Source organism: Sorex araneus, chromosome 2 (genome assembly GCF_027595985.1).
Source record: "Sorex araneus isolate mSorAra2 chromosome 2, mSorAra2.pri, whole genome shotgun sequence".
In the NCBI taxonomy this organism is placed as follows: Eukaryota; Metazoa; Chordata; class Mammalia; order Eulipotyphla; family Soricidae; genus Sorex; species Sorex araneus.
Genome location: NC_073303.1, coordinates 211592589 through 211611913, shown reverse-complemented (window position 1 = coordinate 211611913; position 19325 = coordinate 211592589). Strand labels below are relative to the sequence as shown.

The window sequence follows — 19325 nt, the reverse complement described above, 5'->3', positions numbered from 1 at the left end:
ATCTCAGCATCCCATATGGTCCCCTGAGCACCGCCAGGGGTAATTCCTGAGTGAAGAGCCAGGAGTAACCCCTGTGCATCGCTGGGTGTGACCCAAAAACCAAAAAAAAAAAAAACAGTAAAAGTCTCACAACGAGAGACGTTTCTGGTGCCCACTCGAGCAAATCGATGAGCAACAGGATGACAGTCGTGACAGTCATGATTTTATTGAATCACTGTGAGATAGTTACAAGCTTTCATGTTTGGGTTACAATCTCACAATGATCAAACACCCATCCCTCCACCAGTGCACATCCCCCACCACCAATATCCTGGGTATACCCCCCTTTCCCACCCTCCCCCTGCCTCCATGGCAGACAGTATTCCCCATACTCTCTCCCTACTTTGGGGCATTATGGCTTGCAACGCAGACACTGAGAGGTCATCATGTTTGGTCCATTATCTACTTTCGGCATGCATCTCCCATCCCAACTGGTTCCTCCAGCCATCATTTTCCTAGTGATCCCTTCTCTATTCCATCTGCCTTCTCCCCTCCGCTCATGAAGCAGGCTTCCAGCTGTGGGGCAATCCCCCTGGCCCTTATATCTACTGTCCTTGGGTGCAGCCTCATGTGATGTTATAAATGGATAGACATGGAGCGTATCATGCTAAATGAAATGAGTCAGAAAGAGAGGGACAGACATAGAGGGACTGCACTCCCTGACTGCACTCCCTCTATGTCTGTCCCTCTCTTTCTGACTCATTTCATTTAGCATGATACTCTCCATGTCTATCCATTTATAAGCAAATTTTATGACTTCATCTCTGCTAACAGCTGCATAGTATTCCATTGTGTAGATGTACCATATGTTCATTGCAGCACTGTTCACAATAGCCAAAATATGGACACAACCCAAGTGCCCTAGAACAGATGACTGTTAAAAGGTATTTATTATGTTATCCCCCACCCCATTGTTGCTGACGTTGTGATGGCCATGAATTGCACATGTGCCTGGCTGTCACCGGGGTTTCCTTTCCTTTAGCTGTGGTCACCTGTGCTCACCAGGGTCGCCCCGCAGTGGAGACACACAGGTGTGGCTGAGGTGCTCATACAGTTCACTGCAGTGCTCAAAGTGCTCGCTGGGGGTCCCCCTTCCTTTTTTGAGTGGCATTGCTTATAGGGGTCACACCCCTTTTTTGTGGTGTTTATACACACTTGACTGGAAAATTTGTATCACAGACAGCAGAGCTGCCGGGATTGTGTTTGATACATGCAAGGCAGGCACCCTGTCTGTTATACTATCACTCAGGCACCAGGATTTTCTTTTTTATTCCCTAAAAAATTGTTTTATTGTTAATGTAACATGGTTACAGTGTGGTAATACTTATGCTTTTGTTTACAAAGTTAGTGTACCTCCATCACCACAAAAATACCACAGGAACCCCCCCCCTCCTCTGCCTCAAGAAATGATTCTTTAAGAAATATATATTGGCAGGTCTGGAGCAATAGCACAGCGGGTAGGGCGTTTGCCTTGCCGCGGCCGACCCGGGTTCAATTCCCAGCATCCCATATGGTCCCCTGAGCACTGCCAGGGGTGATTCCTGAGTGCAGAGCCAGGAGTAACCCCTGTGCTTCACTAGATGTGACACAAAAAGCAAAATATATATATATAGATTTAGGTTTAGGTTGTTAGAATAGTGGGGCTGGAGCGATAGCACAATGGATAGAGCATTTGCCTTGCACTTGGCAGACCCGGGTTCGATTCCTCCGTCCCTCTCGGAGAGCCTGGCAAGCTACCGAGAGTATCCCGCCTGCACAGCAGAGCCTGGCAAGCTACCTGTGGCGTATTTGATATGCCAAAAACAGTAACAACAAGTCTTACCATGGAGACGTTACTGGTGCCCCCTTGAGCAAATTGATGAACAACGGGACAACAGTGACAGTGACAGGGTTAGAATAGTGCTAAAATGCTTTGGTGTACAAAATTCCTTCTCCCGCCACCACCAGCAGTGTGCCCATGACTCTCCACTGTGGTTGTTCTCGCCTTTGCTGTGCCCTCCCCGCCTGATAATTCACCCCTGCTGATTAGTGATGTGTTCCGAGGCTGAGGTTTGCTATTGTTCGTTGACTATCGTGTGGTCTCTCTCTTCCCCAGATGAGTGAGATCACACAGTGCTCACTCTTGGACTTGATTTCAGTTAACTCGATACTCTCCAGTTCCACCCAGTGTGCTACATTGTTGGATTCAGTTCACTGTGGTTTAATGGAGGATCTTTGGAATTGATATTTATTAGAGATATTGGTCTTTCATTTTCTGTTGTAGTGAAACTTCCAAACTTGCTTTTGGTATCAGAGTAATATTGGCTTCCTAGAAGCCACGTGGAAGGATTCCTATCACTTTGATATCTTAGAATAACTTACAGACTATAGCCAGTAAATCTGAATTTTCTCTGAATTTTCAGTAGAACTCAATAGTGAACCTGTCTGGACCAGGTCTTTTTGTTTTTGTGGAGACTTAAAATTACTGTGTCATTGCCCTTATTTGTAACTTGTCTGCTCATATTTTCTATTTCCTCCTGACTCAATCTTGAGTGGTTGCATGATTTTAAGAACCCATTTCTCATAGATTCTTCACATTGACGTTGATGACGTAGTAACTTCTTATCTGTATTTCTGAGTTATCTTGTATTCACCCCCTTTCATTATTGATCTGATTTATTTGGATTTCTTTCCCTTTTTTGTCTTCATTAGTCTGGCTAAGGGTTTGTCAGTCTTGTTTATTCCGTAGGGGGAAAAAAACAGGTTCCCCAGGGCTGGAGAGATAGCACAGCGGGTAGGGCACTTGCCTTGGTGCATTTCCATCACCAACATCCCATGTGGCACCCCAAGCCCACCAGGAGATATTCCTCAGTGCAGACCCAGGATAAACCCCTGAGCATCTTCTAGTATAGTTTAAAGACAAAAAAAAAGAGAGAGAAGACAGCTCCTGTATTCATTAACCCTGTGTATGCTTTTTAATTTAATTTAATTTTATTTTACTTTTTTGCTTTTTGGGTCACACCCGGCAATGCACCGGGGTTACTCCTGGCTCTGCACTCAGGAATTACCCCTGGTGGTGCTCAAGGGACCATATGGGATGCAGGGAATCAAACCTGGGTCGGCTGCCTGCAAGGCAAATGCCCTCCCCGCTGTGCTATCGCTAACCCTGTGTATGGTTTTATAAAATTTATTTCTGTGTCATTATTCTTGCTCCGATTTGGTTTGGTTTGGTTTGGTTTTCGGTTTTTAGACCACACCCAGCAATGCTGAGGGCTTACTCTGGGGACTGCACTCAGGGATCACTCCTGGCAGAGCTCAGGGACCCTGTAAGGTGCTGGAGATCCAACCTGGGTCAGCTACATGCAAGGCGAGCACCCTACCCGTTCTACCATCTCTCCAGCCTCCTCTGATCTCACCTCTATTATTCCCATGCTTCTGCTTTGGGATTGATTTGTCCTTTTTGTAGTTCTTCAGCTGAGAAGTTAAGTCAGTGATTTGAGACTCTTTTCCTTTTCCAGCGTGAGCCTGCCTTTCTGTGAACTTCCCTCGTGGTGCTGTTTTTGCTGGGTCCCGTAGGTGCTGGTAGTTTGTGTTTTAATTATCACTCAGTTTGAGAAATCTTTTGATTTCTTTTTTAATTTCCTCTTTGATCCAGTTGTTATTTAGCAACATGTTGTTCAGTCTCCGGATGTTGTAGCCTTCCACATCTTTCTTCCGTGATTAATTTCTATCTTCATGGCACTGTGGTCTGAAAATATAACTGATAAGATTTCTATTTTCAGGGCTGGAGCTATATAGCCCAGTGGGTAGGGTGTTTGCCTTGCATGCGGCTGACCCGGGTCCAGTCCTTGGCATCCCCTGTTGTCCTCTGAGCCTACCATGAGTAAGCCCTGAGCACTGCCAGAAAAAAAAATTCTATTTTCATGACTTTGTGGGGCTGGGGCAATAGCACAGTGGTTGGGCGTTCACCTTTCACATGGCCGACCCGAGTTCGATTCCTCTGCCCCTCTCAGAGAGCCCAGCAAGCTACCGAGAGTATCGAGCCTGCTCGGCAGAGTCTGGCAAGCTACCCGTGGTGTATTGGATATGCCAAAAACAGTAACAATAAGTCTCTCAATGAGAGACGTTACTGGTGCCCACTCGAACAAATCTATGAGCAACGGGATGACTTTGTGCATATTTGAATTGTGTCCCGATATAAGAATTTTCCATGTGCACTGGAGTAGAATGAGTATTCATCTTACTCAGGGCAGAGGGTTCTGTGTTGAATCACTTTTTGAATTGTTGAATCACTGTGTTGAATCTTTTAATTCCAGTTCTTAACATTTCTCTTTAGGGCTCTGCCTGCGGGTCTTGCCCAGTGAGGAGTCTTAAAGTCTCCCACTGCTACTGTGTTGCCATCTGTCTAAATCCTCGAGTCTATCAGCATTTGCTCTAGGGACTTTGCCCCTTCTTCATTTGGTGCATAGATGTTGATGAGAGCTAAATTCTTTTTTTTTAATTTTTAATAGTTTATTTTTAATTAGTGAATCAACGTGAGGGTACAGTTACAGATTTATACATTTTTGTGCTCATGTTTCCCCCATACAGAGTTCGATAACCCATCCCTTCACCAGTGCCCATTCCCCACCACCAGTAAACCCAGGGTCCCTCCCACCCTCCCCAGTCCCGTCTCTCCCCACCCCAAACTGCCACCATGGCAGGGTATTCTCTTTAGTTCTCTCTCTCTCTGATTAGGTGTTGTGGTTTGCAATAAAGGTGTTGAGTGGCCATTGTGTTCAGTCTCTAGTCTACATTCAGCATGCGTCACTCCTCCCCCGCATGACCTCTGACCACATTTTACTTGGTGCTCCCTTCTCTGAGTTGCCCAGAATGAGAGATCAGCCTCCAAGCCATGGAGTCAACCTCCTAGTACTTATTTCTACTATTCTTGGGTATTAGACTCCTAGTCTATTATTCTATATTCCACAGATGAGTGTAATCTTTCTATGTCTGTCTCTTTCTTTCTGACTCATTTCACGTAGCATGATACTTTCCATGTTGATCCACTTATATGCAAACTTCATGACCTCATTTTTTCTAACAGCTGCATAGTATTCCATTGTATAGATGTACCAAGGTTTCTTCAACCAGTCATCTGTTCTAGGACACTTGGCTTTTTCCAGATTCTGGCTATTGTAAGCAGTGCTGCGATGAACATATAAGTGCAGATGTCACTTCGACTATACTTTTTTGCTCCTCTGGGATATATTCTCAGCAGTGGTATTGCTGGGTCAAATGGGAGCTCAACCTCTAGTTTTTTGAGAATCATCCATATTGTTTTCCAAAAGGGCTGAACTAGTTGGCATTCCCACCAGCAGTGTAGAAGGGTCCCTTTCTCCCCACATCCTCTCCAACAGCGGTTGCTTTTGTTCTTTTGGATGTGTGCTAGTCTCTGTGGTGTGAGGTGGTATCTCATGGTCGTTTTGATCTGCATCTCTCTGATGATTAGTGATGCAGAGCACTTTTTCATGTGCCTTTTGGCCATTCGTGTCTCTTCCTTGGAAAAGTTTCTGTTCATTTCTTTGCCCCATTTTTTTTTTAAATTTTATTGAATCACCATGTGGAGGGTTACATAGTTCTCAGGATTATGTCGGTTATACAATTCTCAAACACCCTTCCCTTCACCAGTGCCCATCTTCCATCACCAACCCCCCCAGTATACCTGCCGCCCCCTCCCACCTCCCCAGTCCCCACCCTTGCACGTGATAAGTTTCACTTCATTTACGCCTTATCTCGATTACATTCCATGTTTCAACACACAACTCACTACCGTTGTTGGGGTTTCCCCCAAAAAAGAAAAGCAGTCCTATTGCCAAGGAGGCATTTGATAGTTCTCCACTGCTAAGAATATAGAGATATTAAGTCCCGCTGTTTGTTACATAACTTTTCTTTTTCCCCCTTGCCCCGCGCCACCGAGTTCACGCCTGTTTAGTAATCGCCACGCTGCCTGACAAGGGAAAGAAAACCGAAAAGGATGGTTATTTCCCGTCATCAGCAGGCGTGGGGCTCTGGCTTAGTTGATAGACTAGTAGAGTGCCTGCAAGCAGTTTCTGGAACCGAAGGTCTTGCGCTGGTATCGGCTCCAGCTCAAGATTCCACCAGTGTCCCACTGTTCCATGTACATAATTTTTCCCCTTATATCCCATTCCCACGCCACCAGGTCTGTTTGCTTAATGGACATCACACTGTAGTTGACGACACGCCGCGTTTCTTCCCGAGAAAGAAGAAAATTTCTTCTCAGCCGGCGTGGGGATATAGCTTAGTTCAGTCTAGAGAGATGGCTACCACTTTGATTGCCTTCAATATTTCAGCAACAGACTTACTATTATTGTTAGGATCTCCCACAAAAGTCCCACCCATTAAAAAGGAACCATTACATATTGCTGATGCTAAGATGACATTAGGTTGCGCGGCCGCAAAAGCGGCCGTGCGGTTTTGGGTTTCTGTATAAAGTCCAGGGAAAGTACAACCAGAAATAACATCACTACAAACTTTTACCCTTTTATGGTGCTCATAAGATGGAGAAACCTAGAGAGAGGCTCGGCGTCTCCATTTTGCGCTCAGGAAAACCGCGGACCCTGCGCTGTGCTCAGGAGGAAGGAGTTGAGAGAGAGAGGTTAAAAGAATTGGGGGATGCCTGGTTCCCACTGTTTCAGCCCGCCGTGGGGTCTCTGGTCCCATGCCGGAATTAGTTCAGTGGGCTGCTTGGAGTCCAAGGGCGCTTCCTTGGGCTCTTCCATCATGCTCGCTCCGCATCTTTGCCCCATTTTTTGATGGGGTTGGATGTTTTCTTTTTGTGGAGTTCAACCAGTGCCTTATATACCATTTATATCAACCCCTTATCTGATGGGTATTGTGTAAATATTCTTTCCCATTCTGTAGATAGTCTTTGTATTTTGGTCACTGTATCTTTTGCGGTGCAGAAGCTTTTTAGTTTAATGTAGTCCCATTTGTTGATCTCTGTTTCTACTATATTGCTTAGTTCCGTGTCATCTTTGAAGATACCTTTATCTTCAATATCGTGGAGGGTTTTGCCGACCTTGTCTTCAATGTACCTTATGGCTTGTGGTCTGATGTTGAGGTCTTTAATCCATTTTGATCTGACTTTTGTGCATGGTGTCAGGTCGAGGTCTAAGCCCATTCTTTTACATGTGGTTGTCCAGTTGTGCCAGCACCATTTGTTAAAGAGGCTTTCCTTGCTCCACTTCACATCTCTTGCTCCCTTATCAAAGATTAGATGATCATATATTTGAGGTTGTGTGTAGGGATATTCCACCCTGTTCCATTGGTCTTCAGCTCTGCCTTTGTTCCAGTACCATGCTGTTTTAATTGTTACCGCTTTGTAGTAGAGTTTAAGGTTGGGGAGAGTGATGCCTCCCATCATCTTTTTCCCAAGAATTGTTTTAGCTATCTGTGGGCGTTTATTGTTCCATATAAATTTCAGGATTGCTTGATCCATTTCTTTGAAGAATGCCATGGGTATCCCTATAGGGATCACGTTAAATCTGTATAATGCTTTGGGGAGTATTGCCATTTTGACAATGTTTATTCTCCCTATCCATGAGCAGGGAACATGTTTCCATTTCCTCATGTCTTCTTTGATTTCATGGAGTAGGGTTTTATAGTTTTTTTGTAGAGGTCCTTTTCTTCTTTAGTTAAGTTGATTCCAAGGTATTTGATTTTCTGGGGCACAATTGTGAACGGGATTGCTTTTTTCATGTCCCTTTCCTCTGTCTCATTGTTTGCATATAGGAAGGCCATGGATTTTAGGGTATTGATTTTATAGCCTGAGACTTTACTGTACAGGTCAATTGTTTCTAAGAGTTTCTTACTAGAGCTTTTAGGCTTCTCTAGGTATAGTATCATATCGTCTGCGAATAGTGAGAGCTTGATTTCTTCCTTTCCAATCTGAATCCCCTTAATATCTTTTTCTTGCCTGATGGCTATTGCTAATACTTCCAGTACTATATTAAAGAGAAGTGGTGAGAGTGGACATCCTTGTCTTGTCCCCGATCTTAGAGGAAAGTCCCTTAGTTTTTCTCCATTGATGGTAATGCTTGCCATAGGTTCGTGGTAGATGGCTTTGACTATCTTGAGAAAAGTTCCTCCAAAACCCATTTTGGTGAGAGTTTTTATCATGAATGGGTGTTGGATCTTGTCAAATGCTTTCTCAGCGTCTATTGATATGATCATATGGTTTTTATCTTTACTTTTGTTGATATGATGGATTATGTTGATTGATTTCCGAATGTTAAACCATCCTTGCATCCCCGGGATGAATCCCACTTGGTCATGGTGTATGATCTTTTTGATGAGTTGTTGGATTCTATTTGCAAGTATTTTGTTGAGGATCTTTGCATCGGTGTTCATCAAGGATATTGGTCTATAGTTTTCTTTGTTAGTGGTGTCTTTGTTTGCTTTTGGTATTAGGGAGAGCACATAGCCTCGTAGAAACTGTTCGGAAGGGTTCCTGTCTTTTCAATTTCCTGGAAAAGCTTGAGGAGAACTGGCAGCAAGTCTTCTTTAAATGTTTGGAAGAATTCACCAGTGAATCCGTCTGGACCTGGGCTTTTGTTTTTGGGGAGACTTTTGATTACAGTTTCGATTTCCTTGATATTTATGGGCCTATTCAGGTATTTCACGTCCTCTTGGTTCAGTCTTGGGAGATTGTAGGAGTCAAGGAATTCATCCATTTCTTTTAGGTTCTCTTGTTTCGTGGCATACAGACTTTCAAAGTAGTCTCTGATGATCCTTTGAATCTCCTTGGTTTCTGTTGTGATGTCCCCCTTTTCATTTCTGATTCGATTTATTAGAGTTTTCTCTCTTTCTTTCTTTGTGAGTCTTGCTAGCGGTTTATCAATCTTATTTATTTTCTCAAAGAACCAGAGAGCTAAATTCTTTTACTTTACCAATCCCTTAACTCTGAATAGTTATGTAAAGCCCGTGCCTACCTCTTATTATTTTCTTTAGCTTCAGTGATATTTGGGCAGGTACAAGTATTGCCAGCCCTGTTTTTTAAAAAAAAATTTTATTGACTATCCATGAGATAGACCATTAGAAAGCTGTTCACAATTGGGTTTCAGCCATATAATGATCCAACACCCATCCCCCCACTAGTGTACATTTCCCACCATTCATGTCCCCCGTTTCCCTCCCACCACCCCCCAACAGCCCTCCCTCAGCCGGCCTCTGGCAGGCACTTTTCTTCTTTCTCTCTCTCTCAGGGTCAGGATGGGCTACCTCCCCCAACCTCCCTATTCTTCCGGAAGCCCCAGAAGTCATGTCCACACCCAAAGTTGCTACCCTCTGAAGAAAAAGCTACTTTAGCTGGGCCTTCCCAGTAAAAATACTGAATACCCTGAACAAACACGAGTACCTCTTAGTACCTGTATTGCAAACCATAATGTACAAAAGGAGAGAGGGGTGGGGGAGGGGGGAGAGAGAGAGAGAGAGAGAGAGAGAGAGAGAGAGAGAGAGAGAGAGAGAGAGAGAGAAGAAAGGTGCCCACCGTGGAGGCAGATGGGTGGGGGGGGGGTGGTACCAGTGGGATGATGGGAGGGAAACTGGGGTGGTGGAGGGATGGGTCTTGGAACATTGTATGACTGAAATCCAGTTATGAATAGTTTTGTGATGGTCTACTTCACAGTGATTCAGTTAGAAAAAAACAAAAAAAAAGATGGGGCTGGAGTGATAGCACAGCAGGGGCGTTTGCTGACCTGGGTTCGATTCCCAGCATCCCATATGGTCCCCTGAGCACCACAAGGAGTAATTCCTGAGTGCAGAGCCAGGAGTGACCCCTGTGCATCGCCGGGTGTGACCCAAAAAGAAAAAAAGAAAAAAGAAAAAAAAAGAATCGAGAGCCCAGAAATAATCCTCAGCTGTATTACAGTTCATCCCGTTGATGGTCTAATTTCTCGAGTGGTCTCAGTAATGTCTCCATTCGTTCTAGCCCTGAGATTTTAGAAGCCTCTCTTTACTCGTTCTTCACAATGGTGCCACAGTGGAGGCTCTTTCAGGGTCAGGGGTATCACAGCTAATCGATCCTTAATCACTATCATCCCGTTGCTCATTGATTTGTTCGAGTGAGCACCAGTAACGTCTCTCATTGTGAGACTTGATGTTACTGTTTTTGGCATATCGAATACGCCACGGGGAGTTTGCCAGGCTGTGCCTTGCGGGTGCAATACTCTCGGTAGCTTGCCAGGCTCTCCGAGAGGGGCAGAGGAATCAAACACAGGTCGGCTGCGTGAAAGGCGAATGCCGTACCGCTGTGCTATTGCTCCAGCCCATGCTTAATCATTAACTTATATTATCATAAACTATCCATTTGTTGTGTTTCTGTTTTTGCGGGAGTTGAGGGCTATAGCTGGCAGGACTCAGTGCTTATTCCTGGCTCTGTCCTTAGGGTTCACCCCTGATCATGCCCAAGGAACCGTAAGCATGCATGTAGAACTCGCATTTGTCTTTTGTTTGTCTATTTGTTTGGCTTTCTGGGTCAGACCTGGCGATGCACAGGGGTTACTCCTGGCTCTGCACGCAGGAATTACTCCTCGCGGTGCTCAGGGGACCCTGTGGGATGCTGGGAACGTCCTACCCACTGTGCTATTGCTCCAGCCCCTAGAACTCGCATTTGAAGCATAGCGGGATTCAATTTATATTCCAAGCCTTTCCCCCACATTATTTAAAATCTAGTTCTGGGCCTGGAGGAACAGCGCAGTGGCTTAGAGCACTTGCCTTGAGAGTGTAACTCACTGTGTTCAGGCCCAGACTGTGCCACCCACGTGAAGTGTAACGGGAGCAGCTTGGTGCTCTGAGATCCTTGGGGCCACACGTGATTCCCCATCACTCCTCAGCCAGGCATGTGCTGGTCCCTGCGCAGAGGGGAGCGCCCCCTAGTGGCCATCACGCCGGCCACATGTACCTGTCCTATCGCCTCTAGAGAGCACTGCAGGGAGAACTCTGGGCTCCACCGCGGAAGAATGTGAGCCCCGGCTGGGGGGGGCGGGGTCACTCAGTGATGTAGTATTGGCCTCACATCATGCACACAGGGCACGCGTGCAGGCGTGTAGAGAAGTGCAGCCCAGTGAGCAGCGAGGCTGCGTGTGTGAGCACCGCACCCTGGTCTGCACCCCACCCCAGCCAGGTGCCGTGTGCAGCCCCCGTGACCCAGCAGGGAGAATGGGGGGCATTTCCGTTGGAGAGTTGAGAGTCCAGTTCTTTCTGCCTCTGAAGCTGGCCCAGCTGTCTTCCACCCTGTTCTGCAGGGGAGAAGGTTGGGGAGATGCTTCCTGGTCTCATTCCCAGTCAGGACCTTGGGTGTGTAAATTCTGTACCTTTAAGTGACCCTAAGTATGGACCATGACTGGCAGTAGTATAACAACAGTCACAAGTCTCTGAAACCGACTTCGCTGCCATCACTGCTTTGAAATGATTTATTAGACTTTTTGCTGTATATCTTATAGACGTACATGTTAGTATGTATTATGCATGATTTTATGTTATATGTTTTATGTATATATTACAAATATTACTGTATAGTGTCTAATAGAGGCACCTATTAGTATATTACAATTTAAAAAATATTCGAAATGTCTTAGTACAACTAGTTTTCTTTGTGATTTGCATATTTTATCTCACATATTCTACAACATGTGAGTCGATCTGTAAGGTTTCACTTTTCTGTAGCATGAAAAGGTTGAGAATCATCTTCCTGGACAGGTTCTTCCCTCACCCTCCCTCTGCTCTCCCTTCCCTTCCTCTTTCTCTTTTTTAGTCTCTCTGTTCTTCCTGAACTTTCTTCTCTTGACATAATTTACCTGATAATGGATCATACCCTACAAGTTGTAAAACATTCAGTCACTGAATATAAAAATAGTTTTGAATGAGAGAGTTTTGTGTGTGTGTATACGCAATATGTCATCTTATAATTCTTCCTAAGGTTGTCCCCATACTTATCATATATAAATTATTACCATTTATGTTTGTGAAGGACTGGAGTGATAGCATAGCGGGTAGAGCGTTTGCCTTGTACGTGGCCAACCCAGGTTCGATTCCTCTGTCCCTCTCGGAGAGCCCAGCAAGCTCCGGAGAGTATCCCGCTCGCACGGCAGAGCCTGGCAAGCTCCCCGTGGTATATTCGATATGCCAAACACAGTAACCACAAGTCTCACGATGGAGATGTTACTGGTGCCCACTGGAGCAAATGGATGAACAACAGGATGACAGTGATACAGTGACAGTGCTAGAGTGCTCTGTTTGTGAAAGTTATGAATCATATCAGATTATCTTAACCATCTTCTCTTTGTAGACCTCTAGCGATGATTTGTTTTGATCTTGGTCCTAAGGAAAAAGCTCTGGTTTCTAACAAAAGGTTAAATGTGTCCTTTTTCCCTTTCCTTCCCAGTTCAACCCCCTCCCACGCCTCTCATCCCCCACCTCATTATCTCCCTTCCTGCTTCTCTTACACCTTCTGTTTTCTTTTTGTTTTTGATCACACCCAGCAGTGCTCTTGTCTCAGTCCTGACTGTGCTTACTGATCACTCCTGTTGGGGTTCAGGGGACTAGAAGGGGTGCCAGGGATCGAACCTGGGTTGGGTGTATGTGAGACAAGAGCCTTACCCACTGTGCTGTCTCTCCAATCCCTGTGCCCACCTTCTTATTCCTTCCCCCATTTTTATTGACATTTGTTTCTCTAGTTCAATGGGGATTCATTACAATTTCACTTACTTTCTTCCTATTTATTTATTTATTTATTTATTTATTTATTTATTTATTTTGCTTTTTGGGTCACACCCGGCAATGCACAGGGGTTACTCCTGGCTCTGCACTCAGGAATTACTCCTCATGGTGCTCAGGGGACCATATGGGATGCTGGGAATCGAACCCCGGTTGGCCGCGTGCAAGGCAAACACCCTACCCACTGTGTTGTTGCTCCAGCCCCACTTTCTTCCCTTTTAATATTAGCTTCATGGGGTGCCGGGGATCGAACCCAGATCAGCCACATGCTAGGCAAATGCCCTCCCTGCTGTGCTATCGCTCCGGCCCCCTCTTGGTGATTTTGTCAAGAGAAATCTCTTTCTCCTCTGTTGGTTATGTCCTTTTCTCTGAGGAAGCAAACTCATCATGACTCTAATTCAGTGATATTCCTTCTGTTTTAGTTGACAAGGAGATGATGCAAAGAATAAGGGAAAAATCTATTTTACGAGCCCAAGAAAGAGCAAAAGATGCTACAGAAGCCAAGGCGACGGCAAAGCGGGAAGATCAGAAATATGCGCTAAGTGTCATGATGAAGGTCAGTGTCCTACTGCTAGGAAAGTCTCAGTGTGACAGTGAAATCGTGAGGTAGTCAATCTCAGTAGCAAATGAGGTGATTTCCTACAAAAATCACTTTTCCACTGACCCACATCCCTCAGCCCCTAAAAAGTGGTAGTTTCTAAGTAATGGCAATAGTTCTCTTCTAAGAAGTGATTAGCAGGCTGTAAGAATCAGTTTGCTGTTTTGTCAGTGTTGTCTTCTATTTCCTTTAAAAGTGACTTAATGACTTAGAGTTTTCAGTGTGTAAGTTTTTCATGTTCCGGTTAAGTTGATTCCTAGACATTTGATGTTTTAGAACAATGATTTTAATGGGAGCCGGAGTGATAGTACAGTGGGTAGGGTGCTTGCCTTGTACATGGCTGGCCTGGGCTCAATCCCGGCACCCCATGTGGTCTCCTGAGTACTTCCAGCAGAGATCCCTGAGCGTAGAGCCAGGAATAACCCCTGAGCATCACCAAATGTGGCCCTAAAACCAAAACAAAAATATTTTAGTGGGATTGGTTTTATAAAATATTTTCTCCTAGTGAGTGCTTGCATAGAAATGCACCGTGTTTTTCTCTATTTATTTTGTAGCCTGTACCTCAGCAAGCCCGCTATCATCCGATTCTCTGTTTTCATTTACTGGGAAATCTGTTCATTTAATTTTTTTCTAAGAATAATGGTTTTGCTAGATGTGGAGTTTGTGTGAATAGCTTTGTTCACTCAGTCCTTTGAATATGTCACGTCGCTGCTCATTGTCCTTAGGTACTTCTCCTGAGAAGTACTCTCTCAGCTCCATTGTTGGACTGGAGAGACAGCTCAGTGGACTGGCCTCAAGCTTCTCCACATGGTCCCTGAGCGTCACCGAGACTCAACCCTCCCCCCACCTCCAACAGAGAGGCAGGTCTGGGCTCCCTTACAATCGTTAGAAAAATAAATTCCATTTGTTTAACGATTATTATTCCTATCACTGTATTCTGGAGAGAATCCCAGTGGCTGTTTGGAGGAACATATGTGGGACAAGGCAATCTCTTTGACCCTGTGTACATAGTGAGTCCTTTTTCTTTTTCTTTCAAGATTTTCCTTTTTTAAGATTAATACTGACCCAGCAGATGAGCTGATTTGTATCTAGAGCCATCTCTTTGTGTTTATTTTACTTTGGATTTGTTTCTAGATGCATTTCTTTGTGTTTATTTTATTTTGGATATGTTGAGTTCTTTCTTTTTTGCAATTGAATCACTGTAAGTTAGACCATTACAAAGTTGTTCACGATTGGGTTTCAGTCATACACCTGTCCCTCCACCAGTGTACATTTCCCATCATCAATGTCTCCAGTTTCCCTCCCACCCACCCCCACCTGCCTCTATGGCAGGCACTTCTCTCTCTCTCTCTCTCTCTCTCTCTCTCTCTCTCTGACTCACTCTCTCCTTTCTCCTTTTGTGCATTAAAGTTTGCAATACAGGTGCAATACAGGTCTCTATAAGAGATCATCATGTTTGTTCAGGGAGTTCATTAATTTTTTTCTGGGAAGGTAGCTGGAGTAGCCTTTTTTAATTGAGTGGCATCTTTGGTGTGTGGATGTGACTGCCAGGGTGCCTGGAAGTACAGCAGGTGGGGGGGAGGTATCCCATCCTGACCCTGAGAAATCCTGGAGATTTCAGTCACAAAACCCACACACCTGAATTTTCAGCAGATTAATAGCTTGGTGAGGTCAGTCCTGAAATGGTGGAGTTATGCCAGGGGTACGGGGGTGATTTTGGATTGTGGGAGAAGTAGATGCTGGGGGATCTATTGAGGCAGGCAGGCGCTGAGCTAACTTACCCCCTTCCCTGATGTGCCCCAGATTGTTCAGCTATGCACCAGTCTAAGAAAAGTTAGGGTGCTTGACCTGCATGTTGCTGACCTGGGTTCAATCCCCGCATCTTGTATGTTCCACCAAGAACTGCCAGGTTACTCCTGGCTCTGCACTCAAGAATTACCCCTGTAATTATCCCTGGCAGTGCTCAGGGGACTATAAGGGATGCTGGGAATCGAACGCGGGTCAGCTGCATGCAAGGCAAATGCCCTAACCCGCTGTGCTATCCCTCCAGCCCATGACTTACAGTTTTTGGTATATAAATACTTCACTTCTTTTGTTGATTCCTGTCTGATATTTTTGGACACACTAATTTTTTTTTAATGTGGGCAGGCACATGCAGTGGTGCACAGGGGCCACTATTAGCTCTGTTCTCAGGAGTGATGCCTGAATTGGGACTACTGCAGTTACATGCTAGGCCCCTAGCCAGCCGCCTCTACTGCCTCTTTGGCCCTGTATACTATTTTATTTTTAGCATTTGTTTATGTCTTTGACTTTGAGCCACCAAAAACAGTACTTAACTCTTATTCCTGCTGGTGCTAAGCTCTCACTGCTGGCTTTATGCTCAACGATCATGTCTGATTATTTCAGGGATATGTGGTTGCAGGGATTGAACTGGGATCCGCCACACACAAGGCAAACACTTTCAGTACAGCAGTTCTGTACTCTCTCTCTCTAGCCCGTGAACACTGTTTTGTTGGCTTGGGGTCACACCCAGCAGTACTCAAGGCTTATACCTGACTCCGGGCTCAGGGATCACCCCTATGTGCTCAGGGGATCAGATCATATGCAGTGCAAGAGATCGAACTTCCAGGGCTGGAGCAATAGCACAGCGGGTAGGGTATTTGCCTTGCATGTGGCCGACCCGGGTTTGATTCCCAGCCTTCCATATGGTCCCCTGTGCACTGCGAGGAATAATTCCTGAGTGCAGAGCCAGAAGTGACCCCTGTGCATTGCTGGGTGTGACCCAAAAAAGCAAAAAAAAAAAAAAAAATCAAACTTCCTCAGTCCATAATTTGGACCTCAAAAGTATTCTAAACAATATGATTCTGTTGACAAAGCCAATGGAATAAAAAATAAATAAATGAATGGATAAATGAGACTAAATCTAAGTTTCTGCATGGAGTGATATTATAGTGGGTAAGGCACTGTCTTGCATGCAGCCAACCTGGGTTCTCTCTCAGGCACCACATAGGGTCCCCTGAGTACTACCAGGAGTGATCCCTGAGTGCAGAGTCGGAAGTAAACCTGAGCACTGCCAGGAGTAACCCCAAAACATCAACAGCTGAAGTTACTGCCTGGAAAAAAGAAATATAGGCTAAAATTAAATGATTGGGAGAAAATACTTGCACACAGTATGTCAGATAAAGTGTTGCTATCCAAGATATATAATGAGCGTCGGTGATATAGTGGTGAGCATAGCTGCCTTCCAAGATATACAGTGCACACATGACGATCAACATCAATAACCCCAACAACTCCATAAAAAAATGGAGAAAAAAACATTTTTCTGAGGAAGACATGTGATTGACCAGTAGGTTATATGTACAAGTATTTATAGTCACTTATCAGGGAAATCCAGATTAAGACCACGGTGAGGTATCACCTCACACCAGTGAGAATGGCACATAAAAGAAAGGCTCGGAGGGGTTGGAGCGATAGCACAGCGGGTAGGGCGGTTGCCTTGCACTTGGCCAACCCGGGTTCGACTCCCAGCATCCCATATGGTCCCCTGAGCACAGCCAGGGGTAATTCCTGAGTGCAGAGCCAGGAGTAACCCCTGTGCATTGCCAGGTGTGACCCAAAAAGCAAAAAAAAAAAAAAAAAAAAAAGAAAGGCTAGGAACATCCTATGCTGGCAGGGATAAGGTGTGAAAGGAACTCTCTCATACACTGCCCGTGGGAATGTCATCCAGGTCAGCCCCTGTGATATGGAGAGGCCACAAAAGACGCAGAATACAGCTACCGTGTGACCCGCTGCATGTATCTACCCATAAGATGCAAAAACACTTGAAAAGACATGCACTCATTGCAGCGCTCAGTCCAAGGGCTGCTGCAAATTCCCGACAGACCAGCTCTACGGCCTCGACCTGCAGGGTTGGCCTCAGAGAATGAGATAACACAGCACACAGTGACTGTACTGTCCAAGCCGCAGTCACCTGAGAACCCTGGACAAGAGGTCAGGCTGGCCCTTTACTTAGTACGATATTCTCCTCGCCCCGCTCCCGCCAAGGCCCTCACATTCACAGGCATATTAAGGAGAGTTAGCAGGTACACTGAGAGTGACTGGGCACATGAAAAAGGAATGGGTACATTAAGAGCAAAGCTGGGGTGTTTACGTAACCATGCCCGAGTGATAAGGAGCAGCTTTTATAGGTGGCATTGAATCCGTGATAGTGTTCTATTCTAGCAGGACAGTCTCTTTCCCCGGGCACACATGTGCGGCCATCGTTGTGTCAACTTGTCTTATCCAGGGGACTAGCCCAATCTGGAGGTTTTATAAAAGGAATGGCTTCCCACAATGAGCTAGGGTGTGGAAGCAACCTGGGTGTCCAGTGGCAGGAGAGTGGCCGTGAAGCTGTGGACTGCTTCCTTAGCCACCGCACAGTATCACACACAATGGATTGCTCTGCAGTCGGAAGGAACAATGAACTAGGATATGGCTGGTACCTTCTGTGAGGTGGAGTAAGTCAGAATGAGAAGGGCAGATGCCAAATGCTCTCACTGACCTGTAGTTTAGGAAATAACATGCCTAGGGAAGGGAAGGTATTTTTTTTTTTTTTGCTTTTTGGGTCACACCCGGCGATGTACAGGGGTCATTCCTGGCTCATGCACTCAGGAATCACCCCTGGCGGTGCTCAGGGGACCATATGGGATGCTGGGAATCGAACCCGGGTCGGCCTCGTGCAAGGCAAACGCCCTACCCGCTGTGCTATCGCTCCAGCCCTAGGGAAGGGAAGGTATTAAAGGTGGCAAAACACTGGCCTCAGGATGCGGAAATGAGAGAAATGAGAGGGGGACGCAAGACGAGGAGGTCTAGAAGTCACATGGGGACATGGTCGGGGGCCCCCCCGTGGTTTGTCCGTGGCATGAGGTGAGTTATCTGTGTGTGTCTAAACCATGAGGCCAGCACTGCTGCAGGCAGTGGGTGCAAGCTACATGATTAAACTTGAAAATGACTCTCTTAAGGGTCAGTTGGGAGGTGGGAAGGAATCGTGTCATTGGTAGAAGGAGGGGTCACTGGCTGGTTGGGTTAGAGGTGGGGACATTGACTATACACCATATACACCAGAAACCCTCTTGTAGACAACCATGTAGATCAAGGTGCCTAAATGAAAAAAGAAATCTCTTGGAGGCTGGAGCGATCGCACAGCAGGTAGGGCATTTGCCTTGCTCGCAGCCGACCTGGGTTCGATTCCCAGCATCCCATAGGGTCCCCTGAGCACTGCCAGGGGTAATTCCTGAGTGCAGAGCCAGGAATAACCCCTGTGCATCGCCAGGTGTGACCCAAAAAGCAATAAATAAATAAATAAATCTCTTTTCTGTGACTTCTTCTTCATTGTTGATGTCATTTGCCTTATTTTTGAGGTCCCTGATTTGATTTCAGCCACTTCCTTTGTGGGGAATCCTGCTCTTATCTTTTGGCTTCATTTCTGTTTAAAAAAAAAAAGGATTTTTTTCATCAAACTTTTTTTGAGTTGATTGAGTCTCTTCCTGCAGTTTCCTCAGTTGAGAGAAAGTCAAGAGGACTTTTCTCTGCAGACCTACCGGGTGGCTCTGAAAGCCCTTTTATCCTCGAGAACTCCCCCGTGCTTCCGTCCTCACCCATCGAATTCCTGCACTTCATTTTCTCCCGTCACCCCCAGTGCTTCATGGAAGCGAAGGGTGGAGTTTCTTCTCGGGGGTCTGAGCTGTCTGGGGCCGTTGTTCCCTGGCTGCCAGTGTCTCCGACTACCAATTTCCGCAGCTCCGACTGCCATGGAAGAATTTCTCTGCTGCTCGCCAGATGGGTCTGGTGCTCCTGGCGCTGATCCGTGTGGAACTGGGTGATGACAGGGTCTGCGTGGCAGCTCCGCCCTGCACCTACGGATATAGCACCGGGGTCCAGCAGACCTGGG

The 19325-nt window shown here is 45.7% G+C and overlaps 1 protein-coding gene across 2 annotated transcripts in view; it reads left to right on the top strand.

Annotated features, from left to right (window-relative positions):
• The window catches only part of DNAAF4 (dynein axonemal assembly factor 4), a 52888-nt gene that overhangs the window by 3510 nt on the left and 30053 nt on the right, over nucleotides 1-19325 (top strand). For both annotated transcript variants that reach the window (XM_055127866.1, XM_004601661.2), the window contains exon 3: nucleotides 13218-13351. In XM_055127866.1, coding sequence (XP_054983841.1) covers nucleotides 13218-13351 — 134 coding nt within the window. The remainder of the gene's footprint in view (nucleotides 1-13217; nucleotides 13352-19325) is intronic.